The 24,276-nt window shown below is 44.9% G+C and overlaps 2 protein-coding genes across 2 annotated transcripts; one reads left to right on the top strand and one right to left on the bottom strand.

Moving 5' to 3' along the window:
• Positions 1-102: 102 nt before the first annotated feature.
• On the top strand, positions 103-10,477 carry LOC144278524 (uncharacterized). Its single transcript, XM_077839864.1, has 4 exons — positions 103-113; positions 6,809-6,919; positions 7,637-8,304; positions 9,771-10,477. Exons 3-4 carry the CDS (start codon positions 7,663-7,665, stop codon positions 9,774-9,776), a joined length of 648 nt encoding a protein of 215 aa, XP_077695990.1. The 5' UTR covers positions 103-113; positions 6,809-6,919; positions 7,637-7,662; the 3' UTR covers positions 9,777-10,477.
• Positions 10,478-13,590: 3,113 nt separating this feature from the next.
• On the bottom strand, positions 13,591-19,935 carry FOXR1 (forkhead box R1). Its single transcript, XM_077839892.1, has 6 exons — positions 19,815-19,935; positions 18,041-18,151; positions 17,263-17,480; positions 16,505-16,770; positions 15,741-15,973; positions 13,591-13,619 (listed from the first exon to the last, which is right to left on the bottom strand). Exons 1-6 carry the CDS (start codon positions 19,933-19,935, stop codon positions 13,591-13,593), a joined length of 978 nt encoding a protein of 325 aa, XP_077696018.1.
• Between the last annotated feature and the right edge of the window lie 4,341 nt (positions 19,936-24,276).

The raw sequence follows: 24,276 nt of genomic DNA, 5'->3' as shown, positions 1-24,276 counted from the left end.
CTGAGCTCACATGGAATTTCACCCAGGAATTCCCGCCTCCAGCCTATACAAATTGTGCTTGAACTAGAACATATTTTTAAAGAGACATCAGCATTGATCCACCACATCTCTTGGTAAGTTGATTCCTGAGATCTTCTCCCTCCTCTGCTTGTGGCCTTGGTCAGATCACTTCTTTCTGCACTGCACTGTAGAATGGATAATGCTGTTCCCCTACCGCTCATGGAGGTTGGGAGGCTTCATTCAGTGATGTGACTAAAGCCTCATCTGCACACAGAAGTTGGCTGCATAGATTTAAACTGATTTACTCACATCAGTCCAAAGCCTGAGGTGGACCCTCCTAACCTCGTATAAGAGTGGCGTATTTTGGATTAGTTCAAACCTAGTCTAGTTGACTGAAGCTAACCCGAAATACGTATGGTAAAATGAATCCACGTAGCCTTTTGCAGTAGTTTAACTAAACTGGTCCACAAATCACACCTTTAGTTAAACCAGTGCCACTTTCTCATCCAGGCATTTTTGAAACTCTTGGACAGAAGGCACTACAGAGGGGCAAAGCATTATTTTATTTATTCATTTCCACCAAATGTGCTCTCAGCACTTGCACACGCTTTATTAGTTTACTCGAAAACACAAAGAAAAAAAATATTTTCCATTTTAAATGACTTGCTTCTCTATAGCTTATTTTTCTCAGTGTGGTTTGACTGCGCAGCACTATTGTATTCATTGCTCTTGTTTGTAGTGTTTTCCTACCCTTTGTAAAGCAAAGTGGTTTATATTTCAGGCCCAGATCCTGGAAATTATCCTGCATGAAAGGACACTGGTACCCACACAGAGCTCTGTTGAAGTCATTGGGGCTCTGCATGGTGTAACCTGCAGGATCGTGGCCTTAGTCAGGAAATCAATATAAGACAGCATTCCTGAGATCTTAAGTAAAATTTTCAAACATGCATAAGTGACATAGGCACATAGGAGCCTAAGTCCCATTGACCTGAAAGTCAGTTTTAAAAATTGGACATAGGCCGAGTCTACAGCAGAAAAGTTTTGCTAGTATAGCTACACTGGCCAAATCCTCCTAGGGTAGATGCAGGTTATACCACCAGAAAAGTGCTTTTGCTGGTATAACTTACATTAATTAGGTGAGCAAATTAAGGCCTTGTCTACACTATAAAAGGATTGCCAGTATAGCTACATCAGAACAGTTCGTTATACCAGCAAACCCTCCTAGTTTACACACAGCTTATACCAGTTTCCCAATCAATATAAGCTATACCAGGGTTCAAAAACGAACCAGATAACTTCGGAGGATAGGTCCATCAATGGCTGTTAGCCAGGATGGTCAGGGATGCAACCCCATGCTCTGCGTGTCCCTGGCCTCTGAGTGCAAGAAGCTGGGAGTGGATGACGGGGGACGGATTACTTGATGATTGCCTGTTCTGTTCATTCCCTCTGAAGCACCTGGCATTGACAGGATACTGGTCTACATGGACCATTGGTCTGACCCAGTATAGCTGTTCTGACACTGGCAAAAGCATTGTTTTCTGATAAAAGTGCATCTTCTCTAGGGTTTATATTGGCATAGATATGTCAGTAAAAAAATCACACTGCTAACTGATATCACTTTGTCAGGAAAAGTTTGTCGTGTAGACCTTACCTAAGCTGTACTGGCAAAAGCACTTTTTTGCTGGTATACCAATGTCTACACAAGGGACAAGTCTATACTACAAACTTTTGCCAACATAGCTGTGTTGGTTAAGGGTGTGATGAGGTGTGGTCTACAGTTGACATAGTTGTGCCAACAAAAGCCGCTAGTGAAGATGCTTTTTCTGGTATAGCTTATTTTGGGATGCGGGGGTGGGACAATGAAGAGGTGGCTGACATGGCTATACCAACAAAAGCACAGTTTTTCCAGTAAAAACTAGCTGGAATTTTCAGTGGATCAAGAAGTTGGGGAAAAAAAATTATTTCAGGTCTAACAATACATTTAATTTCGGGGTATTCCCCCCCCCCTTTTTTTTTTTTTAAATAAAAGCAAAGGAAATGACATTTGGAACAAAGGGCTAGATTCACAAGTGGACTTCCATTCACAAAACCCCAGAAGAAAAGGTAATGGTGGTGGTGGTGGTGTACTATTTATACCCAATGGGTAAGCTACTCACCTGGATAGGAGAGACCCAAGTTTGATTCTCTGGGCTGAGCAAGGACTTAAACCTAGGTCTTTTCCCATTCCAGGTGAGCGTCCTAACCACAAGGCTTTTGAGTATTGGGGAAGGGGGACCTCTAATTTTCTCCTGTTGAAGCTGTTCCACTTTGTATTAAATATTCATTGAGCCAGAGAGAGAAAAGGCAGGAGAATGACTCTAGCCTCCTGGCTAGGGCACTCACAGGGTGTGGTTGAGGGACACTGGTTCCAGTCCCTGCTTCAGTGAATATTTAATTATTTATACAAGGTGGAATGGGTTCAGTAAGGGAGATTGAGAGAACCTCTGCCCTAGAATAGCTCTTGGGGACTAGGTCACCTCCCTTTCCCTGAGAGGGGGGAGACCTCGGTTCAAGTCTCTGCTCCAGCACACAGATTCAAAGAGAGATATCCTGCATCACTAGTTGAATGCCCTGATCACTGGGCTAATGTGTATGGGGGCCACTATAATAGTTTTGTGACTGTCACCTAAATGTTGGAGTTAGGTGTCCAAGTCCCCTTGTGAATCTAGTGCAAAAAACCAGTATTTCATCGTGAAAATGTCAAGATGAACCATTTTGACATGGGGGGATCGGGGGGAGAGGAAGAATCTTTTTTTTTTTTTTTTTTTTTTTTAACCAAAACAATTAGCCAAAATCAACACAAATTTGCAAAATGTTTTGATCTTCCTGAATCTGCATTCTTTGATGAAAAAAGTTTTGGCCAAAAGATGTTACCCATGTCTAATCACATCTCTTCGCACCCCTGAGCAATGTAGCTATGCTGGCTTAACCTGTCATGTAGAATTGGAGTATGTCCACTCTACAGCCGCAACAGCAGCACAGTTATGTGGCTGCAGTTCTGCTGCTAAGGCATAGGTGCTTTCTACATCAACAGAAGGGATTCTTCTGTCACTGTAGGTAATCCACTTCTCCAAGAGGCAGTAGCTAGCCTCTGTACCAGGAGTTAGGTTGACCTGTGGTTGTCAGGGTGCAAAATTTTTTACAGCCCTGAGCAACATAGCTAACTTGACATAAGTTTTAGGTGTAAATAGGCCCTTGCCTTAGTCATTGAGATCCAGATCCTCTGAGATAGTTAGGCACATAACTCCCATTGAAATTGATGGAAGTTAAGCATCTAAATACCTTTGAGGGCTGGGCCCTAGGCGTTATTGACATTTTTAACCTTTATCTTTAACTGTCTTAAAAGGAATTTCTCCATGTTCAGTAGCATTTTGATCAGTGCTGATGTTTAGCTTTTTCTTTCCAAAATACAACACATAGAACAGCCACAATTTTCACATGTGACTGCAAAGTATATTGTAATATTCTCTATGGGTGCTGCTTTGTATAAAATAATGTTATTGATTAAAATAAATAAATAAATAAGGTCTTGATCCTGCACACACTGAAGTAGTTGAGTAAATTTACATGTGAGTAGTCTCAGTTAATTTATGGAGAGTGACTACTCATCTGTGTAAAGTTACTTACATACTTAAGTACTTGCAGGCTTGGGACCTAACTAAGGCCTGGTCTACACTAGGAAATTAGGCTGGTATAATAGGTTGCTCAGCGCTGTGAAAAATCCACACACCTGAGCAATGCAGTTATAGCAACCTAGCCCCCCAGTGTAGATGGCACAAAGTTGATGGGGGGAGTTCTGTCAACCAAGCTACCGCTTCTCAGGGAGATGGTTTATCTTCACCAACAGGAGAACCCCTCCTACCCACGTAGGCAGCATCTTCACTGAGGCGGTGCAGTTGTAGTGGCTTATATGTAGACAAGTCTCACAACCAGTCTGTGACGTAGGTAAGTAGTTTCCTGGACCCAGATTCTCAAAGGCCTAATTTCTGGAAATTAGGCACCTAAATACCTTTGAGGATCTGGGCTAGAGAGCTTGTATATTTGCTACATAGTTACTTACACCTGCCAAGTAGAGGTTTACATATATTAATAAATGTGGAGGCTTAATTAATTTGATACTTCTGTAACTCTTTGAAATCTCTGGGTGAGACACTATGGTCAACAATACAATGCTATCTTTCTCTATTAATTCCTTTCACATATCTTTATAATTTCTAGATCAGCAAAAAGGGAACATGTCTAATCTGAGGGGTTCTCAGCCTTGGAAAAAATGGGAATCCCTGCTGTAAGCAGTCATTTTTCAAAGTAACTTTAACAAGCCTGTTAATTGGTATTTAAAGGTGCCAATGAGAGGGGAGTCAATCACTGCCTTACTAGCTACTTTCCCATATAAAAAGGATCAAAATGATGATGATTGGTGGAGAGAATTCAGGCTAACAGCTTTCCTTTGTCTGTAGTCATGTGCTCTTTATTTTTTAAAAGCTGTTGATTTTATTTGTTCCCTTGATGAAAAATGTATTTAAACTTCAAAAACAAAAAGGCTTGGGAAAACCTTCATTTAAAAAGTGGCCTTGAGAATTGGAATATGGCTCAGGAACTTGAACTGGCTACTACCACTGATCAAGTTGATGAAGGTAGGAAACAAATGCTCAGCATCTCATTTATGTAAATATAGTTTGCATTTTTTTATATGATGTTTCTTATACTCAAAGAATAAGATAACTAGCTATTGTTACTTCAGGGACTATTCAAGCCAGTAAATATAGCTGTTACATGAATCAAGAGTAGTTCTGGACTTCCTCATTAGAACCTGTCATATGAGATGCTGGGCATCTGTGAATTATTGGGGATCATGGGTGCAGTTTGTTTTCTTCACTTGCCTGGAGTAATCTACGAAAGTTTAATTAAAAAAAAAAAAGTTGCTAGAAATAAAGTTATTTGAATGAATTTAATGTTAATTGTAATTAAGTTAACTTATTTTAAGGAAGATCATTAATACTATAGCTTAGTTTTTTTTATTAGCATTTTGTAAAATCTCTTATGTTGTCTCATGACTCTCTTCATATTTATATATAAATAACTATAAACCTTCCTATGCAACTTGTGCAGGAAAATCAATAAGGAGACTGGTTACCCTATCTTTATTATCCCATTTGTACAGAGATATGGGTAACCAAGCAACATACAGCCTGTAGAGGGAAATATAACTTTACGTGCTTCCAGGTAGCAACAAATTTTATTCCTTGAACTTGGATGAATAAGAAAAGAAAATACTTAACAGGACAACAATCCTCTAAATCTGTTAGCTAACTGAAGTTCCTACAGACAGAGGAGAAAACCTCAGGACTAAATATTATTACCACAGGAGCCAGGACTTTCCAGTCCTTTCTCAACACTCAGTGATTTGCTGTATCGCCTTGGGCAGATCATTTCAACTGTCATGCGCCTCTGTTTCCCCACTGTGAAGCAGAGATGATATTTAATTTTCACAACCCATATGAAAGACATCTAATGATTGTACAGAATTTTTATGATTAAAATAACATAAGCAGTAAGCTACAAAATCCTTTTTCTAGAATTAATCTTCTCTGAACAGAAACTCTACTGCAGCCTTAACTATGGAGTAGCTCCTGCTCCTCCATAAAACGGACACCCACAGCTGAAGTCTAGTCTGTTATCTATCACTGTAACAATGACCTTTAGAACACAGCTTAACTTCACTAGACTTTGGGAATCTCTACCAGTTGCACTGCTATGGATATAGCTCCTTTTGTAGGAGCATTAACGTAGATATGGCATAAGCAGCTGCTGGCACTTTACCACCATGTATTGTATCGGCCTCCTTGCAGCAGGATTAGACAACAAGACACTGGTGTGGGGTTTTGTTTTGGTTTGGTTTATTTGGGCGGATGTATGGGTGGTTTGTTTTTTTGGATTTTAAACATTTTATTCCAGCATGTGTCTAAACAGGTGTTTCCACTATTGCTCTTAATAGTGGAGCTGTTGCCCAAAAGTCTGGTGTAAGCATTTTTCATAAGCTTCTTTTCCATTTTGCTCACATGCACCCCCTGAAAAAATACCTGCTAATCTGATGGCCTATCTTAATATGACTTTGTCTTGTGAGGTAAAAGGCTTTTCAGTATCTAAGCTTGGTTAGCTCCCTCCTGTCTAACCCAGGAGTGGCCAACTTGTGGCTCCAGAGCCAAGTGCGGCTCTTCAGAAGTTAATATGCGGCTCCTTGTTTAGGCACCGACCCCTGAGCTGGAGCGACGGGCACCAACCTTCCAATGTGCCGGGGGTGCTCCCTGCTCAACCCCTGGCTCTGCCACAGGCCCTTCCCTCCCCCTCCCTCTCCCCTGAGCCTGCAGTACCCACTCTCCTGCACCACCACCACCACCCCCCCCTGCCCCACATGCCATCGGGAGGGAGGGGGAGGCGCTGATCAGTGGGGCTGCCAGTGGGCTGGAGGTGCTGGGAGTGGGGGCGGGGGGTGCTGATGAGGGTGCTGCTGACCTATTACTGTGGCTCTTTGGCAATGTACATTGTTAAATTCTGGCTCCTTTTCAGGCTCAGGTTGTCCACGCCTGGTCTAACCAGTGGCAACCTAGAATTCTCTGTCAGAATTGGTAGGCTGACTCCAGGTGGTGCTTCAGCAGAGCTAGTGAGGTTAAGGCATCAGGCAGGTGCAAGTTTGATTGATAGGTGTGATATGTTCTTAATTTTAGGGGCTTTTTTTTGGTTTGTTCTTTTGTCTTTGCCTGTGGACCAGGTACGGAAAAGGATCTCGGCGAATACTTTCTACATGAGCCGTACAAGTATCGTTGGAGCAACTCTGTCACAAGAGAAGCAGTCCAGCCCCCTCTAGCCAAGGAGCAAGATGGCAAGTGATGACTATGGGTTGTGTAGAGTAGGAATATTGGCAGGGTTTCCTACACAGCATGGCTCATGTGGTTGGGTTGGCAATGTTAATGAGGGTGGGCAGGGTAGAAGGATACTGTGGAGTCATGCACTAGCTAGTGCACTGATACTCAGACTGAGGCTTGGGAGCTGCAAGTGTCTCTCTAATGTGTCTCTTGGAGCTCTTTGCAGCACGTGATCTTAAAACACTGATTTAATTATTAACCAATCACGATGCTTTTACTGTTAACCAGTTATAGAATTCTTGGTCATTTTGCTGTGAGAAAATCTACTATAATTAAAAATAGTAAATAAAACAATGAATTCACACTACTGTGGCTCTTTTCGGTTATGCTGATTGCTCATTTGGGTCCTGAACCACTGAAATCTGAGTATCACAGAGCTAGTGCATATGTACACCATGCTTCCTAGTGCACGGAATGTCAGATTTGATTAAGTGTGTGACAGTTGCCTTCTGGTGGCGACACCCTATTGAGTCAAAGTCCCAGTACTCTAGCTCACAGGGAGTCTCCTCTAGTTCGTGATAGGACTGTAGTTTTGGATTTGGAGATACTGTTGCCTAATGAGCTGTCCAAAGGAGCTAAGCAGCTTACAAAGGGGAGGAGGGGGGAACCCCACACAACTAACTTCAACAAAAGCACAGCTTCGCTGGAGTGATCGGTCATCTTTGTTTCCACAGAATCTGATGTGCAGCCACACTTGTGGATGTGGGTGAACCCCAACCTGGTTTGCTCCATAACAGGATACCCCAATAAGGGAATCCCAGGAAAACCAGTGCATTCAGTAGCTCCTGCACCCAAGGCGGCTGTTAGAAAACCTACTTCAGTAAAACCAAGGCCCCAAGTAGCTGCTGCCCTACAGACTTCCTCTGGACAATGTGTTTCAGTGTCCCCAGTAACTGCTGCACCCAAGGTCTCCGCTAGAAAATATAGTTCAGTAAAGGCAGTGACCCTCGTCACTGCCCTGGAGACTTCTCCTGTTGCCTCTGTTTCCAAGCCCCCATTGGCTGCTGCTGGTGCTGTGATCCTGCAGGCTTCCACAGTCAAGAAAGTTCCCAGAAAACTAGTGTTCCCTGTATTATTGGCAACTGTTGCACCCAAGGCTTCTACTCCAGTAAAACCAGTACCTCCAGTAGCTGCTGCACACAAGGCTTCTAATAGAAAACATGCTTCAGTAAAGACAGTGCCCCCAGTAGCTGACACCATGCAGATTTGCACACAAACACAGGAAAAAACCATGTCCCTGGAAGCTGCAGCACTTGAGGACTCTTATCAGAAACCAGTCTTAATTGACTCCAAGCAACTCTGTCCCAAGGAGGAGATGCTACTGTGCTCCAGCAAAGCAAAGGTATGTTACATGGGCTTCATGTGCACTGAACTTCCAGAACTGTGTGGCCTACTGTTATTTTGGAGGCTGCTGGCTCCTGATCTTCTCACTAGCAGCAGCATCAGAGGAGCTAGTGGTAGTGCATCTGTGCAATTGAGAGGGAGCAAACAATAGGAGACCAAGCTCCTGCAGTAAGACTCTCCTGCTTTTAAAGGTCAGTCTTATTCCAGTGTTGCGGCAGGCTGTCTTAACTTATTTGTGTCACTGTAGGTGCAGCTGCAGAGAATCACACAGTTATTGAGTGAGGAGGAGATCTCTTCTACTTGTAACTATTTCTGAAACTTGTCAGAGTGCTGAGAGCAGAAGATAGGTGCTCTCTTCTGTGGTGCGGGTGTATCAATAGATAAAGGTGCAAATGGAACTCAGGCACTAGTCATTGTGATCAAACCCCCAGCCAGCCCTCTACCTGGGAATTGAAGGAGTATGCCAAGAACTGTACAAAGCTCCTAACTCACTGGTCTCCTATCTCATAGACCTAGGGCTTGCTATAGTGAACTCATCCTTTGGGTTTAGTTTGAGTCTGACAGCCCCCTGCTCTAACAAAACTAGCTAGCAGTGCAGTACCCTTTTTGGAGGGGAAGAGGTCTAGAGAGGAAATTCTTTCCTGATCCCCATAGCAATCTTATCTCCTGAAACAGGTGTTGGTTACATCTTTCTCATGATATTTGAAAGGCACTTACTGACCTTATAGGGCCCAGAGTTGGATGGATGGTGAAGTGTGGGCAAGAAATCAGGGAGGGCTCTGCACTTCCTGCAGCTTTCAGAAGGGAGAGGGTAAATGACTGGTAGACTCAGATTCTGATACTTTATGCCAAGCTTGGAAGGTGTGCATGTTTTTGACCTCCACCATTTCATTACTGAGGAATCTCAAATTTAAATGATCATGTGGAAACTGAGGGAAGGGGAGGGACATGTGAGGAACCTTCTGTTAGTAGTTCAAGGGACACAAGCAGCCAATGTCTCTCCCTGTACTGTAGCTGCAGGGTGACATCACTGATCAACTGCAGGTGTCTATGGTTGGTGAGCTCCTGCCAGCCAACAAGCAGTGTCCAGCTGTCAGTCAGAACAAAGCATCAGCAACGTACAGTCAAAGCATTTATTTTTGTTATCTTACCCTTCAACTTGCAGCCAGGGTACAGCCATTAGATTCTTGGCCAAAGGGCTGCATTGGAAACTTGCCTTGTCTTCACTGGCCTCTTCTCCTCTTGCGCCCCCACCCCCATATCCCATTAAAACTTTCCATTTGCTAACATAAGTGCAGATGCTAGAGTTGCAGCTCTAGTGTGCCCCACCTTACAGGGAAACTAACCAGCTTGGTGTCTTTATATTCTTGATACTTCCATTCTGGCTATGATGGACAATAAAACCTGATCTTCTTGGGTTCAGTCTCGCCACAAAACTACCCACTCTTCCTCTTACTTTTGCAGCGCTGAGATTGATATGACCTGTGACTCCCACAGCCCCAGTGACCTGGATGACTTGACACCTGCCCTTCATCTCTTCTTTTGGCTAAATGATGCTGACTTCAAAATGACCTTTGCCAGCAAGAGGCTGCTGAAGATGGGCTTTGTGTGGAAAGCAACCCAACCTTCTTCTCACTCTCATATGGAGAACAAGTCAAATGCCACTTGAGTGCAGCCATATTATGCCCCCGTTTCCACAGAAATTCTGGGCTCCTGCTGACTTCAATGGGTGTGGGTGGTGCTTGACACCTGTTTCAGACTGTGTTTGAGGGCAGGTCTGAATAGTTTTGGTTTTGTTAAATCTGTGCCAATTTAGTTAAAAGGGTTCAATACCCTATTCATTTTGACCTAGCTTGCAGTAGTAAAACTTCTAAATTGTGCTGTCCACACTAGGGTGTTGAACTGATCTAACCTGTTTCTTTTTTCCCTGCAATGTGATCTAGTTAAATTGGTGCCAAAACTGATGTAGACAAGCCCCAGGTAGTCCTTCTACCTGTCCTCTCTTAGGGAGGAAAGCTGCCACTGTGCTGGCTGGCACTACAAGTAGGGATCCCCTTGCTAGGGATCAAATAAAGCTACTTTTTTTTTTTAAAGTCACTTTAGAATAAAGCTTAAGTCTGTATCAGCTATGAGCTTGCCAGGCATCTATTAAAACTTCAGTTTCCTTTTAATGCTGTATTTCTAATTCTTTAAGCGATCCTTTCTGTAGCCTGTTCTTGTATCCCGCTCTGGCTCCTTCCAACCAAACTCAAAGTGCTTTTGTTACAAATGTCAAGTCTTTCACCTCTGGCATAAGAACAGAGTCACCTCTGTGCCTTATCTGTAAGCTGGAGTAAAAGTAACTTGTCTGACATCATGCATTATATCTGTGGCAGAGCTAGAAATAGTGTCCAGATATTTAGTCCTGTGCTTAGCCAACAGGTCCTTGCTCTACCTCTTGAAGGGTAGTTGCTTGTGAGGTTGTCAGGCACTAGATCCAATTTAGGCCTGCAGTTTCATGAATAGCTAAACAAATCAAACCTCTAGCATCAGCAAAAATGGTCACTGCCAAGGACATGAAATCCCCACCCCAGGTAAAGCATTGTACAGCTACCAGCTGCATGATCAGAATAGGGGAGTTAGGATATAGGAATAGATGATATATTGGTTTATTTTATAGTAAATTCTAAATTTTTCCTAGTGGAAAGAGGATCAACCTCTACCTACTGGCACTCAGAGTAACATTAGCCACTTTCTGCTAAGCAAGCATTTTTGTGAGAGAAGGGTGCTAAAGGAAGGGAAGAGCTTTTCAACAAATCCTCCCCTCTGACTTCTGCTCTTCCTCTTGCATGGATCTTTGCTGACTACTCTTAATCAGGAATATGTGCAACAGCTCCTGCTGCATCTGACTGGGGTAGAAACCACCCCTCCTGTAGAGACTGCTTGCTAAGTTTGCCCGCAACTCTTGTGCAGATTTAAGAGGCAAAACATTACTTTTGAATGGGCTTTCAGGGTCCTGCTGTACTAGAGCATTGGTCAAGCTCATTCTTATGGCTCAGTCAACTGAAAAATCAGCTTGAGCACTCTCCCTTGTGGTATGGGTGTGATTTGCTCATGTTCCTCTCTCTTTTTGTGAGGTCTGCCTGACTGTTGAAACAGTCACTTGTTTATGTAACATCCAGTTTCAGCTGTACCAGTAAACTTCTTGCTTGCAAGACTCTACAGTAGGGAATAAGAGGGGCCTATCCTAGACTAACAACAGTTCACCTTTGCTGTCGCGTGCTCACTGGGGACTGAAAGCATGATCCTCTCTAGGGACTGGCAGTTAAGTGCTCACTAGACTCCTAAAAGATGAGTGGTGGCAGTGGGAGAACAGAAATCATTGTCAGATTATACAAGAAGAGGATTAAGCCTACCATAGAACTGCTTCTGTTGGAAAGGGAATTCATTTGTGGGGCACTAGGAAGTGCAAGTGTCTTAGTTGCATGGGAGGCCTTGCTCCTGATGCCTTAAACCTCTCTAAAAAACAGGCTCTGTGCAGTACCCCTCCCTACCTCTCGCACCAAATTTTTTATATATAGATTAAATCACACTTTAAGGTTCCATTTACAACTCACTGACTCCAAATTTTAGCATGTTACAGATAGCATCTGATGTTAGCCTAACCCTATTAGTAGGTATTACAGGTAAACAACCTAGACACCTGTTGGACTCTGAACAATTTATTAAAATACCTTATAAATGAAATAGTCAAATAAGTGACCAGTTTTCTCTAGTTTAAGTGGCTGCTGTCTGATTAAAAAATAGTTCTTGCTGTGTTACTTTAACAACTGAGATCAAACTAAGCCAGTCTTGTCATCTTGTTTGGTTTCTGCCTTTCTTAATGCAGGCATTTAGCACCAACTGTTTCTAGGCAGTGCCAGTATGTAGACTGGATATATTGCAGAGGGCTAGGGTTTTATGATCCATTCTGCCTGTGTTAGAGGAAGCAGCAGTTGTGATGTTAAATAAGACAAAAGCTGCTGTATTGACAATGTAAAGAATCAGAGCTGCCAGAGGGGTTTAGTTTAAAAAAACAAATGTTTTTACTGCTTTATAATGAAGGCCTGAGTGTGTGTTTTTGTTTGTTTTTTTTTTTAGCTTTAGAAATACCAGGAATGGAATGTCTGGTTCCATTCTGGCTCCCTTATTAAAGTAAAGGTGTGTGGCAGGCAATCTGTGTTAGAGCAATCAGCTTGTGGATTGGGGGAGAGACTTTAACAAAGACCTCATTTCTCCCCAGCATTCAGTAGGCTTTAGTATTAAATAACTAAACAAGTAACAAACTCCCTTTCCCCTCAATTGCTACAGCTTTTTTGCTCATGTCACATCATTGTTTCCCTGTCTGAGATATGATCTATGTTTAAATAACAGAATTCAGCCTCTCTTGTCAAGAGGCAGGAGAACAATAACACAGTTTTCACCTTATCCCCTCCCACCCCATTTAGGGTCATTTTTGTGTCTCCTAGCACTAGGATTGAAAAGAAGTTTTGGTGTGGTCTTGTTTTGTGTGCATATTTTAAAAAAAAAAAAAAAGACTCTGGGGCTAGTCAACTGGAACTTCAACAAAATAAAATGACAATGTCTTTGGGATCTTTAAGTGGCTGCAGTGGAATGTCTGAACTCTGCTCTAGCTCTTACTGTCTGCTTCATGTTTCATGGTGTTTGGGATTTTTTTAATAGTTCAACTGCCCTTAGTGCTTTTTACCTTTAGCATACTTTACACAACATTAAGTGCAGAATGAGAATAAGGAATTTAAAAGATAGACTTTACCCCAGTCTTCTTGTACAGGGGAAAGAACATTTTGCACAGAAGCAGCTGAGAAATTGCTGTTAGAGTAAAGGCCCTGAGATTCCCAAGATTATGCTAAAGCTTCCTGTAATCTTCCCTCAAACATAACCAACTCTGACCAGCGGCAGCGAGTGGATCATGGACAAGATAGCCACTCAAACTGCTGAAAGGGGGAAAACATAGAAGTCAAGAGGACCAGATTTTCCTACTACCCCATACTCTCTAGTGACAATCCTTTAGCTGAGGCTCCCTCTTAAAGTATTTGAGAGACAAAGCCTGCCCAGACCAAGCCATTGTGGGGGGAGGTAGGCAGCAGGTCTGACCCAGCTCTTTCTGATTAGAGGTCTGAGTTCCTAGAGTTTCCATTCACATCTAGGGCTCCCTTCTGCGATTGCTTGGAAGCTGACTGTAGTAACTCAGGAGGAAATAAGCTGCTTGGGAACCACATGGTCCTTATCTCGGGGGCAGCAGGGATCAGAGACTGAACAAAGATTGCATCTGTTCTGCAACAAGAGAGAAAGAAGGTGGTTTGATGGCTGAGCCTGGGCCATGAACCAGGTTCTGGCTCTGCAGCATAAGAGGGTTAAGCAGCATTCCACCACTATTGCTATCTGTGTCCTGATCTCAGGATCACTCAGCCACCAATGAGAGCTTGTCCCAACAATTTAATACTTCCATTCTGATTTTCATTGGCCAAGTATGTTATTTAGTATCAGGTAGAGGATAGATTTCTTAAGCAGCCAGGAGAATAACCCTGCTCATAGTTGAATCTCTCAAGTACTTTTTTTTTTTTTTCAAATGTGCCTCTAGGCTCCTAAGCTTGTCCCCCCACAGCCATGTGTAGATCTTAGGCATCCACATTAAAATTGGCTGGCCAGAGCTATAAGGATAGCACCACTTAATACCATCTGGGTCTCTTAGTCTAAGGCATGGGAATGGTCCCTGGCACTGTTCTGCAGTGATTCCTTTCACTGGCCTAGGCACCTGCAGTCCTGGTCTCCAAAGTGCAACCCCACTCCATCATCCTCAGCAACCAGTAACACCCTCAGCAGCTTGTGAAGTACCTCATTCAGTGCTGGAAATAACTCAGCTATGAGCTTTCTAATCTTTCCATGAATGAAGTTTCAAGGGCGGGGAGAGAGAGAGGAATAATTTTCAGAGAGGAGTGACCAGGAGCATTTCTATAATTCAAAAGGGAAAAATCTTACCCCTCTTCTCCTCTGGCCTAGGTTACAGCTAAATGAGGCACAGAGCCACCCATACTTGTAAGGGCTCCGCCCTAGAAGATCCATCATCTTCAGTCATCCAGTCTAGCCCTCTGTATTTTCTCCTTCCCCTGGTCTGTCCACACATATACTCAGGGGTGAGCTGGAGCTGGTTCACAATGGTTCGCTAGAACCGGTTGTTAAATTTAGAAGCCCTTATAGAACCGGTTGTTCCATGAGGGACAACCGGTTCTAAAAGGGCTTCTAAATTTAACCGGCCCAAAGTGGCACCTTAGGCGCCGACTGCACGGGTGCTCCAGGGTTGGAGCACCCAAGGGGAAAATTTGGTGGGTACAGAGCACCCACTGGCAGCTCCCCGCCCCACTCACTGGCCCCAGCTCACCTCTGCTCCGCCTCCTCCCCTGAACGCGCCACCCCACCCAGGCTTCCCGTGAATCAGCTGTTTGCACGGGAAGCCGGGGCAGGCTGAGAAGCAAGCGGCAGCTTCCCGCTCAGGCCCAGGGAGGCTGAGGTGAGCTTGAGCGGTGGGGAGAGGGGTGCAAGGAGGGCTGCTGTGCCGCAGCAGGTAACCCGGGGGGGGGGGGTAGGGGGGGGAGCGCGCAGGGGAACCGCTCCCCACCCCAGCTCACCTCCGCCACCCTCTGGCTGAGCAGGAAGCTGCGGCCTGCTTCTCAGCCCTCCCCAGCTTCCCGCCAAACAGCTGATTTGCGGGAAGGGGGGCGCAGAGAAGCAGAGCAGGGCTGTGCATTCAGGGGAGGAGGGGGAGCGGAGGTGATCTGGGCCCGGGCAGGGAGCTGCCGGTGGGTGCTCTGCACCCACCAATTTTCCCCGTGGGTGCTCCAGCCCCAGAATACCCAGGGAGTCGGCGCCTGAGGCACCACTTTTGATGTGATCAGTGGGGGAGCAGCTGCTCCCTCTGCTCCCCCCCAGCTACGCTCCCCTGCCCCTAGGAGCCAGAGGGACCTGCTGGATGCTTCCTAGGAGCTGCCCCAGGTAAGCACCACCGGGACTCCCCACCTCGCCCCCTGGCAGGTGCCTCTGGCTCTTAGGGGCGGGGCATGGTGGGCACCCACTACAGTGGCCCATGAGACCCTCCTGCCCAGTTCTGGGGGCAGTCAGGGGACAGGGGAGGGGGTGGATGGGGCAGGGGTCCTGGGGGGGCATCAAGGAATGCGGGGGGGTTGGATGGGGCAGGAGTCCCGGGGGGGTGGGCAACGACCCCCTTGTGGGGTGAGGAGGGAACCCGTTAAGATTTTGGCAGCTCATCACTGCATATACTCCCTCTACAGCTCTCTTCTAGTGTAACCTCACAATAAAGTCTTGGGAGAGCCTGCTTTCCAGTACCACTCGTCCTAGACTCCAAAGCCTCAGTGGGGGCTACTGCCTCTTGGTATGTACCTGGTTTGCTCAAGCTCTGGCTCACTAAGTCGAGGGCCTCCTCAGATAGAGCCCATACCTCTTCCTGGAACTTTCTGCAGCCTTCTGGTGTCAGCTTCCACAGGCGGGACTTGCGGTTGCCCTCGTTGCACACAAAGTGGGTGGTTTTTTCAAAGCTGCTACTGAAGCACAGATTGTGACGAATGGTGTTTTTCCAGCCATCTGGGGCTGTCTGGAAAAAGGGAAAGTGCTGCCTGCAAAGAGAGAGAAGAAGGGCACAGAGCTGGGTTCACAAGCCGGGCAAGCCCAGAGCACAGGATTGGCTACGCTAGTCACAAGGTCAATGTTTCTTGCCACAACCAGAGTGCACCTGATCATTTGTGGAACATATGTGGATATAAGAGGATGAGAGATTCCTCCCAAGCCCCTGTACCATTAGGTTACACCCTCAAACATTAGGTTTGGCTGGACCAATTGAACAGAGTACTGTTAAATAGCAACAGGCCAGAACTAAAACTCTAAGTCTGAATACTCCTGAACTTGGGCATTTAAATAAAAATCCATGTAGTCTCTAATGGGAACAGAAAGGAAGTGACTTGCCTAATGTCTCATGGTGAGTCAGTAGTAGAGCTGAGAATAGAACCATAGAACCCAGGAGTCCTGACTTCCAGTCACCTTCCCTAGCCATACTTCCTCCCTAGCAAAAGCTAGGACAATTTTGTACCCATGCCCCCTTTAAACTCCCCCTATCCCAGCATGGGGGGAGTTAGGAGGGCTGTGGGTACCGTGTGAATTGGTAGATTTGCTGCACAGTCAAGCTGCCTTCTGCACTGTTACGCAGGGCCAGGGTGATGAGGATGCAGTAATTAAGGGGGGGCCGGGGCCAGCCCCCTTTGAGTTTGGTGCTCGCCTGCAGGATGTACTTGAGCTTCGTGCTCTGAGATCTGGGGACCTTTGGTTTCCGGGGTGCCAGAGCAGCCTTAGATTTGGGAGTCTCCATTTTCTGAGAGAGTGAGATGTCCACCGATGAGACATCTTCATCCTCAGTGAACTAGGGAGAAAAAGAGGGGTGAAAGAGATGGGTTAGGCCTGCATGGAGTCAGTGAGTAGACATGATGTGTGGGAAGTTGCACATCAGTGGCCTGCATGTAATGAGTTTGGGCCTTAGTCCAGTTCCCAGTGGTGATGTGTACCCTTCACAAATGGGTACTAACTGATCCATTTCTATCTGTTTCAGCAGAAGGGTCATGTACTGAGTGGGTAATGGTAAATGAGCTCCTCCCCACATGACATGCCTGAGGTATATGCTGCTACCTGGGCTATTCCTGTTCTGTGGATAGGAAGGACTCCAGTTTCCAATCCAGCATCTTGTACCTTCTGCCAGCCATAATTTGGGCTGAATCTATGCATTCACTTCTGCTGCTCATAAAACAGGGCATGAGCAAACTTAGTCCTATCTTGGGATGCATCAGTCACAGAGACCAAGCAACTCAAAGCATGTAATGCCTAGCACTGTCCACACAGCTTCCCCTCTGTCACATACCTTCTCTGCCTCACTGGATGACGACAGCAGATCCTCCTCAGAACAGTCAAGGTTGGAGCAATTCAAGGAAGGGTTTGGAGGAGAAAACCCTGGAGCAGCAGCTGCTGAGAATGCTGGGCTACTGGGTCCTGGCATGTCCACACTGGGACAGCTGGCAATGGGGCAAACCAGATTGGGGTTCATCCACATCCACAAATGGGGCTGCACATAAGATTCTGCTGAGAGAGAAGAAGCCAAATCACTCTAGTGACACCATCTGAGGGCCTCTGCAACAGACAGGACTCCTGCCTCCTGGGAACAGGGCTGTGCTAAGGCTAAATAGGATATAGATCCAAAATCTCAGGGCTCTCATAACCCTAAGACTCCATGGTGTTTTACCACCCACCACCCCTGCATAGCATTTATCTCCATATGTCACAAGAAATGGATTTTTTTTTCCCTCCTGTCCTGTGGCCCCTCACACCACCAGGCCGTGTCCCTTGCTCACCCTGGGAGTTTTAACCTCCCTTCCCCTGCGAGCAGCACCAGAGTTGCCTGCACTCTCACTACCCAGGAATCACCCTGAGCTACTGGTCTGGCAGCATCCAATGGAGGAAGGAGTACATAATACTCCCCTTAGTGCTGACCTAAACACCTCTGACCCTTGGAGAAGATCAGACCCAGATGTGCAGTCTGTCGCTGTCCATCCCTCTGTAACAGGACAAATGAATGCTCCTTTACATATGCATCTGCTAATGGCATCCCTTTGCCCCAGGACAATACCCTGCTCATGGCTCACCAGGCCGTATGGATGGGAGGGTGTCGGATGGTTCCCTGGGGAGTGAGTTCCTGCGCACCTGTCGCTCACACTGCCACTTCAGCATGTGATGGTTCTGTTTTTCATCTGCAGCTGGTGGGAAATGGAAGATCAGAGACAATGTGGTGAATTGACAGCACTGACACCCATCTCCCTCCTCTTCTCCACCCCCTTTCTCTTCTGAGCATCAAGGCGTTGAGACGCATCCTTAGTCTAATTTGGGTTGGGGAAAAAAGGCCCTTTTCTGCAGCATGATGGGTCACCTAGATTGGGCTACACCAGTTGCTCTCAACCTTTGCAGACTACTGTACCCCTTTCAGAAGTTTGATTTGCCTTGCGTACCCCCCAGGTTTCACCTTACTTAAAAATGACTTGCTTACAAAATCAGACACAAGAATACAAAAGCGTCACAGTACACTGTTACTGAACAATTGCTTACTTTCTCATTTTTACCACATAATTGTAAATCAATTGGAATATGAACATTGTACTTAATTTCAGTGTATAGTATATAGAGCAGTATAAACAAGTTATTGTCCATATGAAATTTTAGTTTGTACTGACTTCACTAGTGCTTAAACCAAAACACCTGGTCAAAAAGGGACCCTCCCCAGCCCAGTGAAAATGAGTAAGTGAGGTTGGGGGAGAGTGAGCGAGTGACAGAGCAGAGGGGGAATGGAGTGAGCGGGGTGGGGTCTTGGAGAAGGGTTGGGGCAAGGGTGTTCAGTTTTGTGCAATTAGAAAGTTGGCAACCCTATAGCCTGTTGTAAAACTAGGGAAATAGCTAAATGAATTGATGTACCCCCTGGAAGACCCCTGCATATTCCCAGAGGTACCCCTGGTTGAGACCCACTTGGCTACACCCATCAAAACCCTCATCCTGCAGTTGGACTCCTGCAGAATGGGGACCCATGTGGGCCTAAGGGTCAGTTTCCAGGCCTAGAGCCTAAGATTGTGACTGTAAGGTTTTTAGGGAGATGCCAGTCCCAGCATTTCCCTAGCATGGTCCAGAGCCCTACAATCCATGTACTAAAGTATCATAAGAATTCTTTGAGACTGGCACATCACTGGAGAGATTCAGAATTAGACTGGCCAAAGCAGCAAATCATAGCAACAATGGTGGAGCTGGACATGAACTAGACATGACATACTAGAGATGTTCAGTTTCAGCTTTTTCTATTCATAGAGTCAAAGGCCAGAGGGGGCACTGTAATCATTTAATCTCACCTGCATAACTTAGGCCATTGAACTTCCCCCAAATTATTCCTGTTTAAACTAGATTATGTCTTTTAGCAAAACATTTTCTGTGATACTTTCACAATGTTGAACTAGAATCATGAACAATCACATGTATCCAGCATTGGCATCTCCTCTAGCCCAGTCAGTGCTGCTGCTTCTATCATATGCCAATATGTTTTCTGGAGTGCTCTCTGGAGATTTTTATTTCATTGAGCCAGTCTCGTCAGCTCTCTTTAGGATCCCCCCCGATGTCAGAGTACTTGTCAGTTATTTACAGTTTAATCTCCAGGTTCTCCTAAATTTGCATAATTTTGGAGTTCATAAAAGAGCAAATTCTAATTTAACAGCATTTAAATTCTTTGATAGCAAGACAAGATATGATTTTTAATGAATTTCTAGGCTAGATCAGATTTCTATCTTCAGCCATCAGAGTGTCTTCTTTTCACCTGGAAGTTTCACAGCCAAGAACATACACATAACCAAACCATCCAGAACCCAAGACTCTCAGACTCCTTACCTTGAGGAAACTGATCAGTGGTGGTGGTTAGCTTGAGCTCCTCCTCCATATCCCAGTCCTCAAGGCCACTTTTTAGATGCAGGCTTTCCCAAAATGTTTTGTTTTGAAAATTCAAATACATTTTCTTATAATCTGCAAAATAACCCACAACTGCTGCATACCCTGAATGTTGGAGGGAGAACACAGAGCAAGCCACAGAGAGTTAACCACTGCTAACTTTTAACTCTCCAGTTCTGCTCCAAAAGATTTGATCTCACATTTTAAAAAAAAAAGAGAGAGCAAGAGCATAAGAGAGATTTGACCAGGTGAATTAAAGGGTGGCCTTTGATTCACTTTTAAATACCCATTAAAGACCTTTCTAGGGACTGGATGATTAGTATTAATGAAACAAGCAATCTATTTGAGAATAAAAGAGGTACCACCTGGTGGGCTTTTTTGTCTGTCTGTTTAATCTAAATTCTTGATAAGTGTTCAGCTCCTTAGTTAGGTTAGCAGAGCTTTATCCTAACATTTCTGGAAGAATAAGAGTAAAGGAATAGATTTGCAACTGTTCTGTAATACAGAATCATCCCTGGGTTTGTAGCCTTTATGGTCTGAGAAGCTCAAATACTTTTTGGAGGACATATAGGGACTTTGAGGTGAGTCAGCTCGGCAGACACAGAGAAGCTCTGCCTCTCCTCCTTTTTGGACAGTTTAATTTCTTCTCTCCTTTCCCCCACCTCTTGTTCTTTTTCATTCTCTTTTCCTCTTCAGTCCCAATTTCTTCTCTTTTCCATTTCCCTCCCAGTCTCTTATTCTTAACCCAGCTCCTTCCCTTGCAACAACTTGCTACTCTGCTCCCCTCCACAGCTCCAAGATAAACTCAACAGACTTACTTGTAACCTCATTTTGCTGCCAGCCCACCAGCAGATGGAGCACAGCTAGAGAATGAAACTGAGCAGGCTCTTGTCCTGTTCACTTTGCTGCTCTGCTCCATGCCTGAGCTAGGCAAGAGCTGTGGTACATGTCAATGTGTGGAAGATTCTCCTATTGGCCTCACTTTGCTACAAATTTCTTTCTAGATGAGCAGAGCAAGACATAAGCAGACTAAGCAATTACTTAGGGCCCCAAGCAGCTCAAAGGAGCCCCCTGTTAATTATGAGTATCTGTTGTGTGAGTAGGGGCAAAAATATTCCTGCTTAGGGGCCCCCAGTGAGCTAGCACCAGTACTGAATTGAGGAGGGTGAGAGAGGAATAATAATGCTTTGTATTTATACATACCTCTACATCTTCAAAGCTCTGCCCAAGAATTAAGGTTCAGATTCTCAAAAGTATTTAGGTACCTAACTCTAATTGAAATTCTGGAACTTTTGAGAATCTGTGCCTAATACACTAATTTCCTTCAGATCCTGTCATCACCGAGTGGGGTCACTACAGAGTGAGGGGAGTCTTTGTACCCTGTTTATTGTAAGGTTGCTCTTGGCATCTGCACCCTGTTTGCTGTTGTAGGGTTGCTCTTGGTCCTCCAGGGCAGCACTACAAGAGCAGGAGATGTAAAATTACAGTCTAGCTTCATTAGTGAAGAATTGCACAGACTCTGATTGGGCACATGGGGACCCTTTCTAGTGCCTCTTTGACATGGAGTTTGGATAATATTTTTTTAAGATCTCCCTAACTGGTCATGTGATGTGATGCTTCTGTGTGCCAGCAGAGGTCAATGGACAGAGGTGGGAACTGGTTTGGTGGTTACATTGGAAATGTTGAAATGTTATTTGTTAGGAGGGATCAGCATAACCAAGTTATCAAGGGAGTCCCAGAAAGTAACAACATCGGCACAAAAGGTCCTGCTAAAGAAGACCCGGATGTGCTTATTGTGTATCTTTTCCAAACTGCCACCAAAAAGTGAAGGATACACTTGAAGCTTCATTCACTCCTTTTGTTCCTTGTAATTGTATCACATATACCTGGCTCTTCACCCAATCTGTTGTGTAAACTATGCAATTCAGATGTTCAATTTGGTTTAATTTAATCCTGCCCCCACCCACAGTGGCCTTGATGATCAGGAAGGGAGAGATTTATCTCACAGGTGAAGACCCAACAGGGGAAAGTCCAGCATGCAGTTAGTTTCCAGGCACACTACACATGTTGATGGTGGTGTAAGCAATTTCCCTGACTCAAGGCTTGTCTACACTGGCACTTTACAGTGCTGTAACTTTCTCGCTCAGGGGTGAGAAAAAACAGCCACCAGAGTGCTGCAAGTTTCAGTGCTGTAAAGTGCCAGTGTAGACAGCAGCGCTGGGAGCTATTCCTCTTGTGGAGGTGATTGATTTTTATAGTGCTGGGAGACCTCTCTCCCAGCACTATGCCATGACTACACAAGCCACGTTAAAGCGCTGCCGTGGCAGCATTTTAACATTGCAAGTGAAGATGTGCCTTTAGTTACAGCTGCAGTTTGGAGGGAGGTTCACAGCCAGCCCACAGCTAAGTGATGGGACTAAATTGATTATTTGGGGCAATTTAAAAAAAAAAAATGTGCCCTGATATTGGGACAGTCTCAGATTGAAAGCAAGTCTCCAACTAAACTTTTGTGAAGCACAACAGATACTCAGCTCATGTTCAGGCTTTCCTTTGTGGTGTAGGTTTGGGATGTGTTTTACAGGTATATACCATTTAAAGCAGGGTCCATAGGTCAAACACCCTGTAATGTCTGTCAAGGCAACATGTTCTCCACCGGGGAGCATTGGAATCTTTTGAAACAAAATGCTGCAGCATGAGGCAGAAACCAAAGCAGACCAACTGAGGAGTTCTTTTAAGGAGAAACTTCACATTTTATTGACATATTGTCAACCTTGCAGGATAAAGGAAAGAGAAGCCCCTTGCAGAGGATGAAGTCTTTGGGTTATACAAAAATGATCTATTGATGACCAGGGGAGAGCATTTAAACAGAGAAAAAGATGGAGAAGAGGAAAAGCCCCAAGAAAACCCAATCTACAAACAGAGTCCACTCACATGCATGCCCAGAAAGGAGCAGTGAAAGGCCTCCTGGCTCCTCCAGGACCCCATTATAAGAGCAGGAGATGTAACATTACAATTTAGCTTCCTATATGGGAGCCCATCACTAGGATCTGAGCATCATAAAGACAAAAGGCACCAACATAAACTAGGGCATGTAAATTAATAACAAGCCTTGAAGGCACTGGAGGGAACAGGCAGCTCCAAATCCCCCAGAAGTAAACTCAGAAGATCCACTCCATCCTGGATCCTGAACCAACAGGAACTTTAGCTTCTAGCACAACCACCTCCCCCACTTATCACACTCAATGTGAGACTGTGGCAAGAATCCTTGTAGAATGGGAAATGAAAGAAGTGGGTGGGGCATCCATCATCACTAATCTCCTTGTGAGTGTTTTCCCCCCTGGCTGCACATGATAGGTCTATGATCTTGGAAACTAAATGGATTCTGAGTTCTGAGACCAAGTGCACACCAGAATCCAAGCCAGTTCACTGTGGCTACACTGGCATCTGGCAGTGAGAGGATTCCCTTAATCTGCTAGGAATAAAGTAGAGGAAATCTTGAACATGTGGGGAAGGTGAGGAGAAAGTAGATACAGCCCATAGCATCTACATTTCATTGTTATGCTCAATAAGATGAGGACAGAACACATGTTCTTCAGGAAGTGAATGATACAAGGGAAATCCCATACATCCTGTGGCTTCAGGCACCACAAGGGTTAACTTTGGGAGTTGCAGAGGATGAATAACATTTAGAACTAGGAATTAAACTGCCTATAGCCGGCACACTAGATCAAACCTATCTGGCCTGGAGTCCTGGCCAGTGACAATAGCTTCAGAGGAAGGAATTCCCCTTAATGTGTCTGACAACGGAGAAGCTAGATATCATGCAGTGCTATCCAATGATGTCTGGGAAGAGGGAATTTTTTTTACATCCTAGCTGGTTAGAATGTCATGCCTGGAAGTGCATGGACTGATCACTCTTGTAGCTTTGGTAGCAAATATAACATGAAGCAAATTAAACTGGCGTCTCGGACAGGGCACGGGAAAAGTTCAGGAGGAGCAAAGCCATGAATTAAACTGAGGTTACCATATTAAAGTGACCTGCAAGGAGGGAGGGGGAAGAAAAGTGGATTTATGCCCTTGGTTTTGATTCTTTAAGATTCATAAAGTAGGCATGAAAATTTGTAGGGTTTTGATTTTTAATTCTGCTTGGTTTCATTGTTAGGAATCTCAGGAATGTCAAGCCCGTTAGTCCCTGTTTTTGCTGGAGATCTCTTTGGAAGAGTCAAAGATTTGGCCTGACAGCTATCTCCGCCTTTCACCGAAGGGGTTTAGGGGCTGAAACTTTAACAAAGGCACTTTTTCTCCCAGGTGTCTGAGTCTAAACAGGTGTTAAGAAAAACAAAAACTGGAGTTTGAATGAGTCTGAATCGAATCCCTTCCCCCCAAATTGAAATCCCTTGACATG

Source organism: Eretmochelys imbricata, chromosome 22 (genome assembly GCF_965152235.1).
Source record: "Eretmochelys imbricata isolate rEreImb1 chromosome 22, rEreImb1.hap1, whole genome shotgun sequence".
Taxonomy (NCBI): domain Eukaryota; kingdom Metazoa; phylum Chordata; order Testudines; family Cheloniidae; genus Eretmochelys; species Eretmochelys imbricata.
The sequence above is the reverse complement of the archived record's forward strand: the minus strand, read 5'-3'. Positions and strand labels throughout refer to the sequence as shown.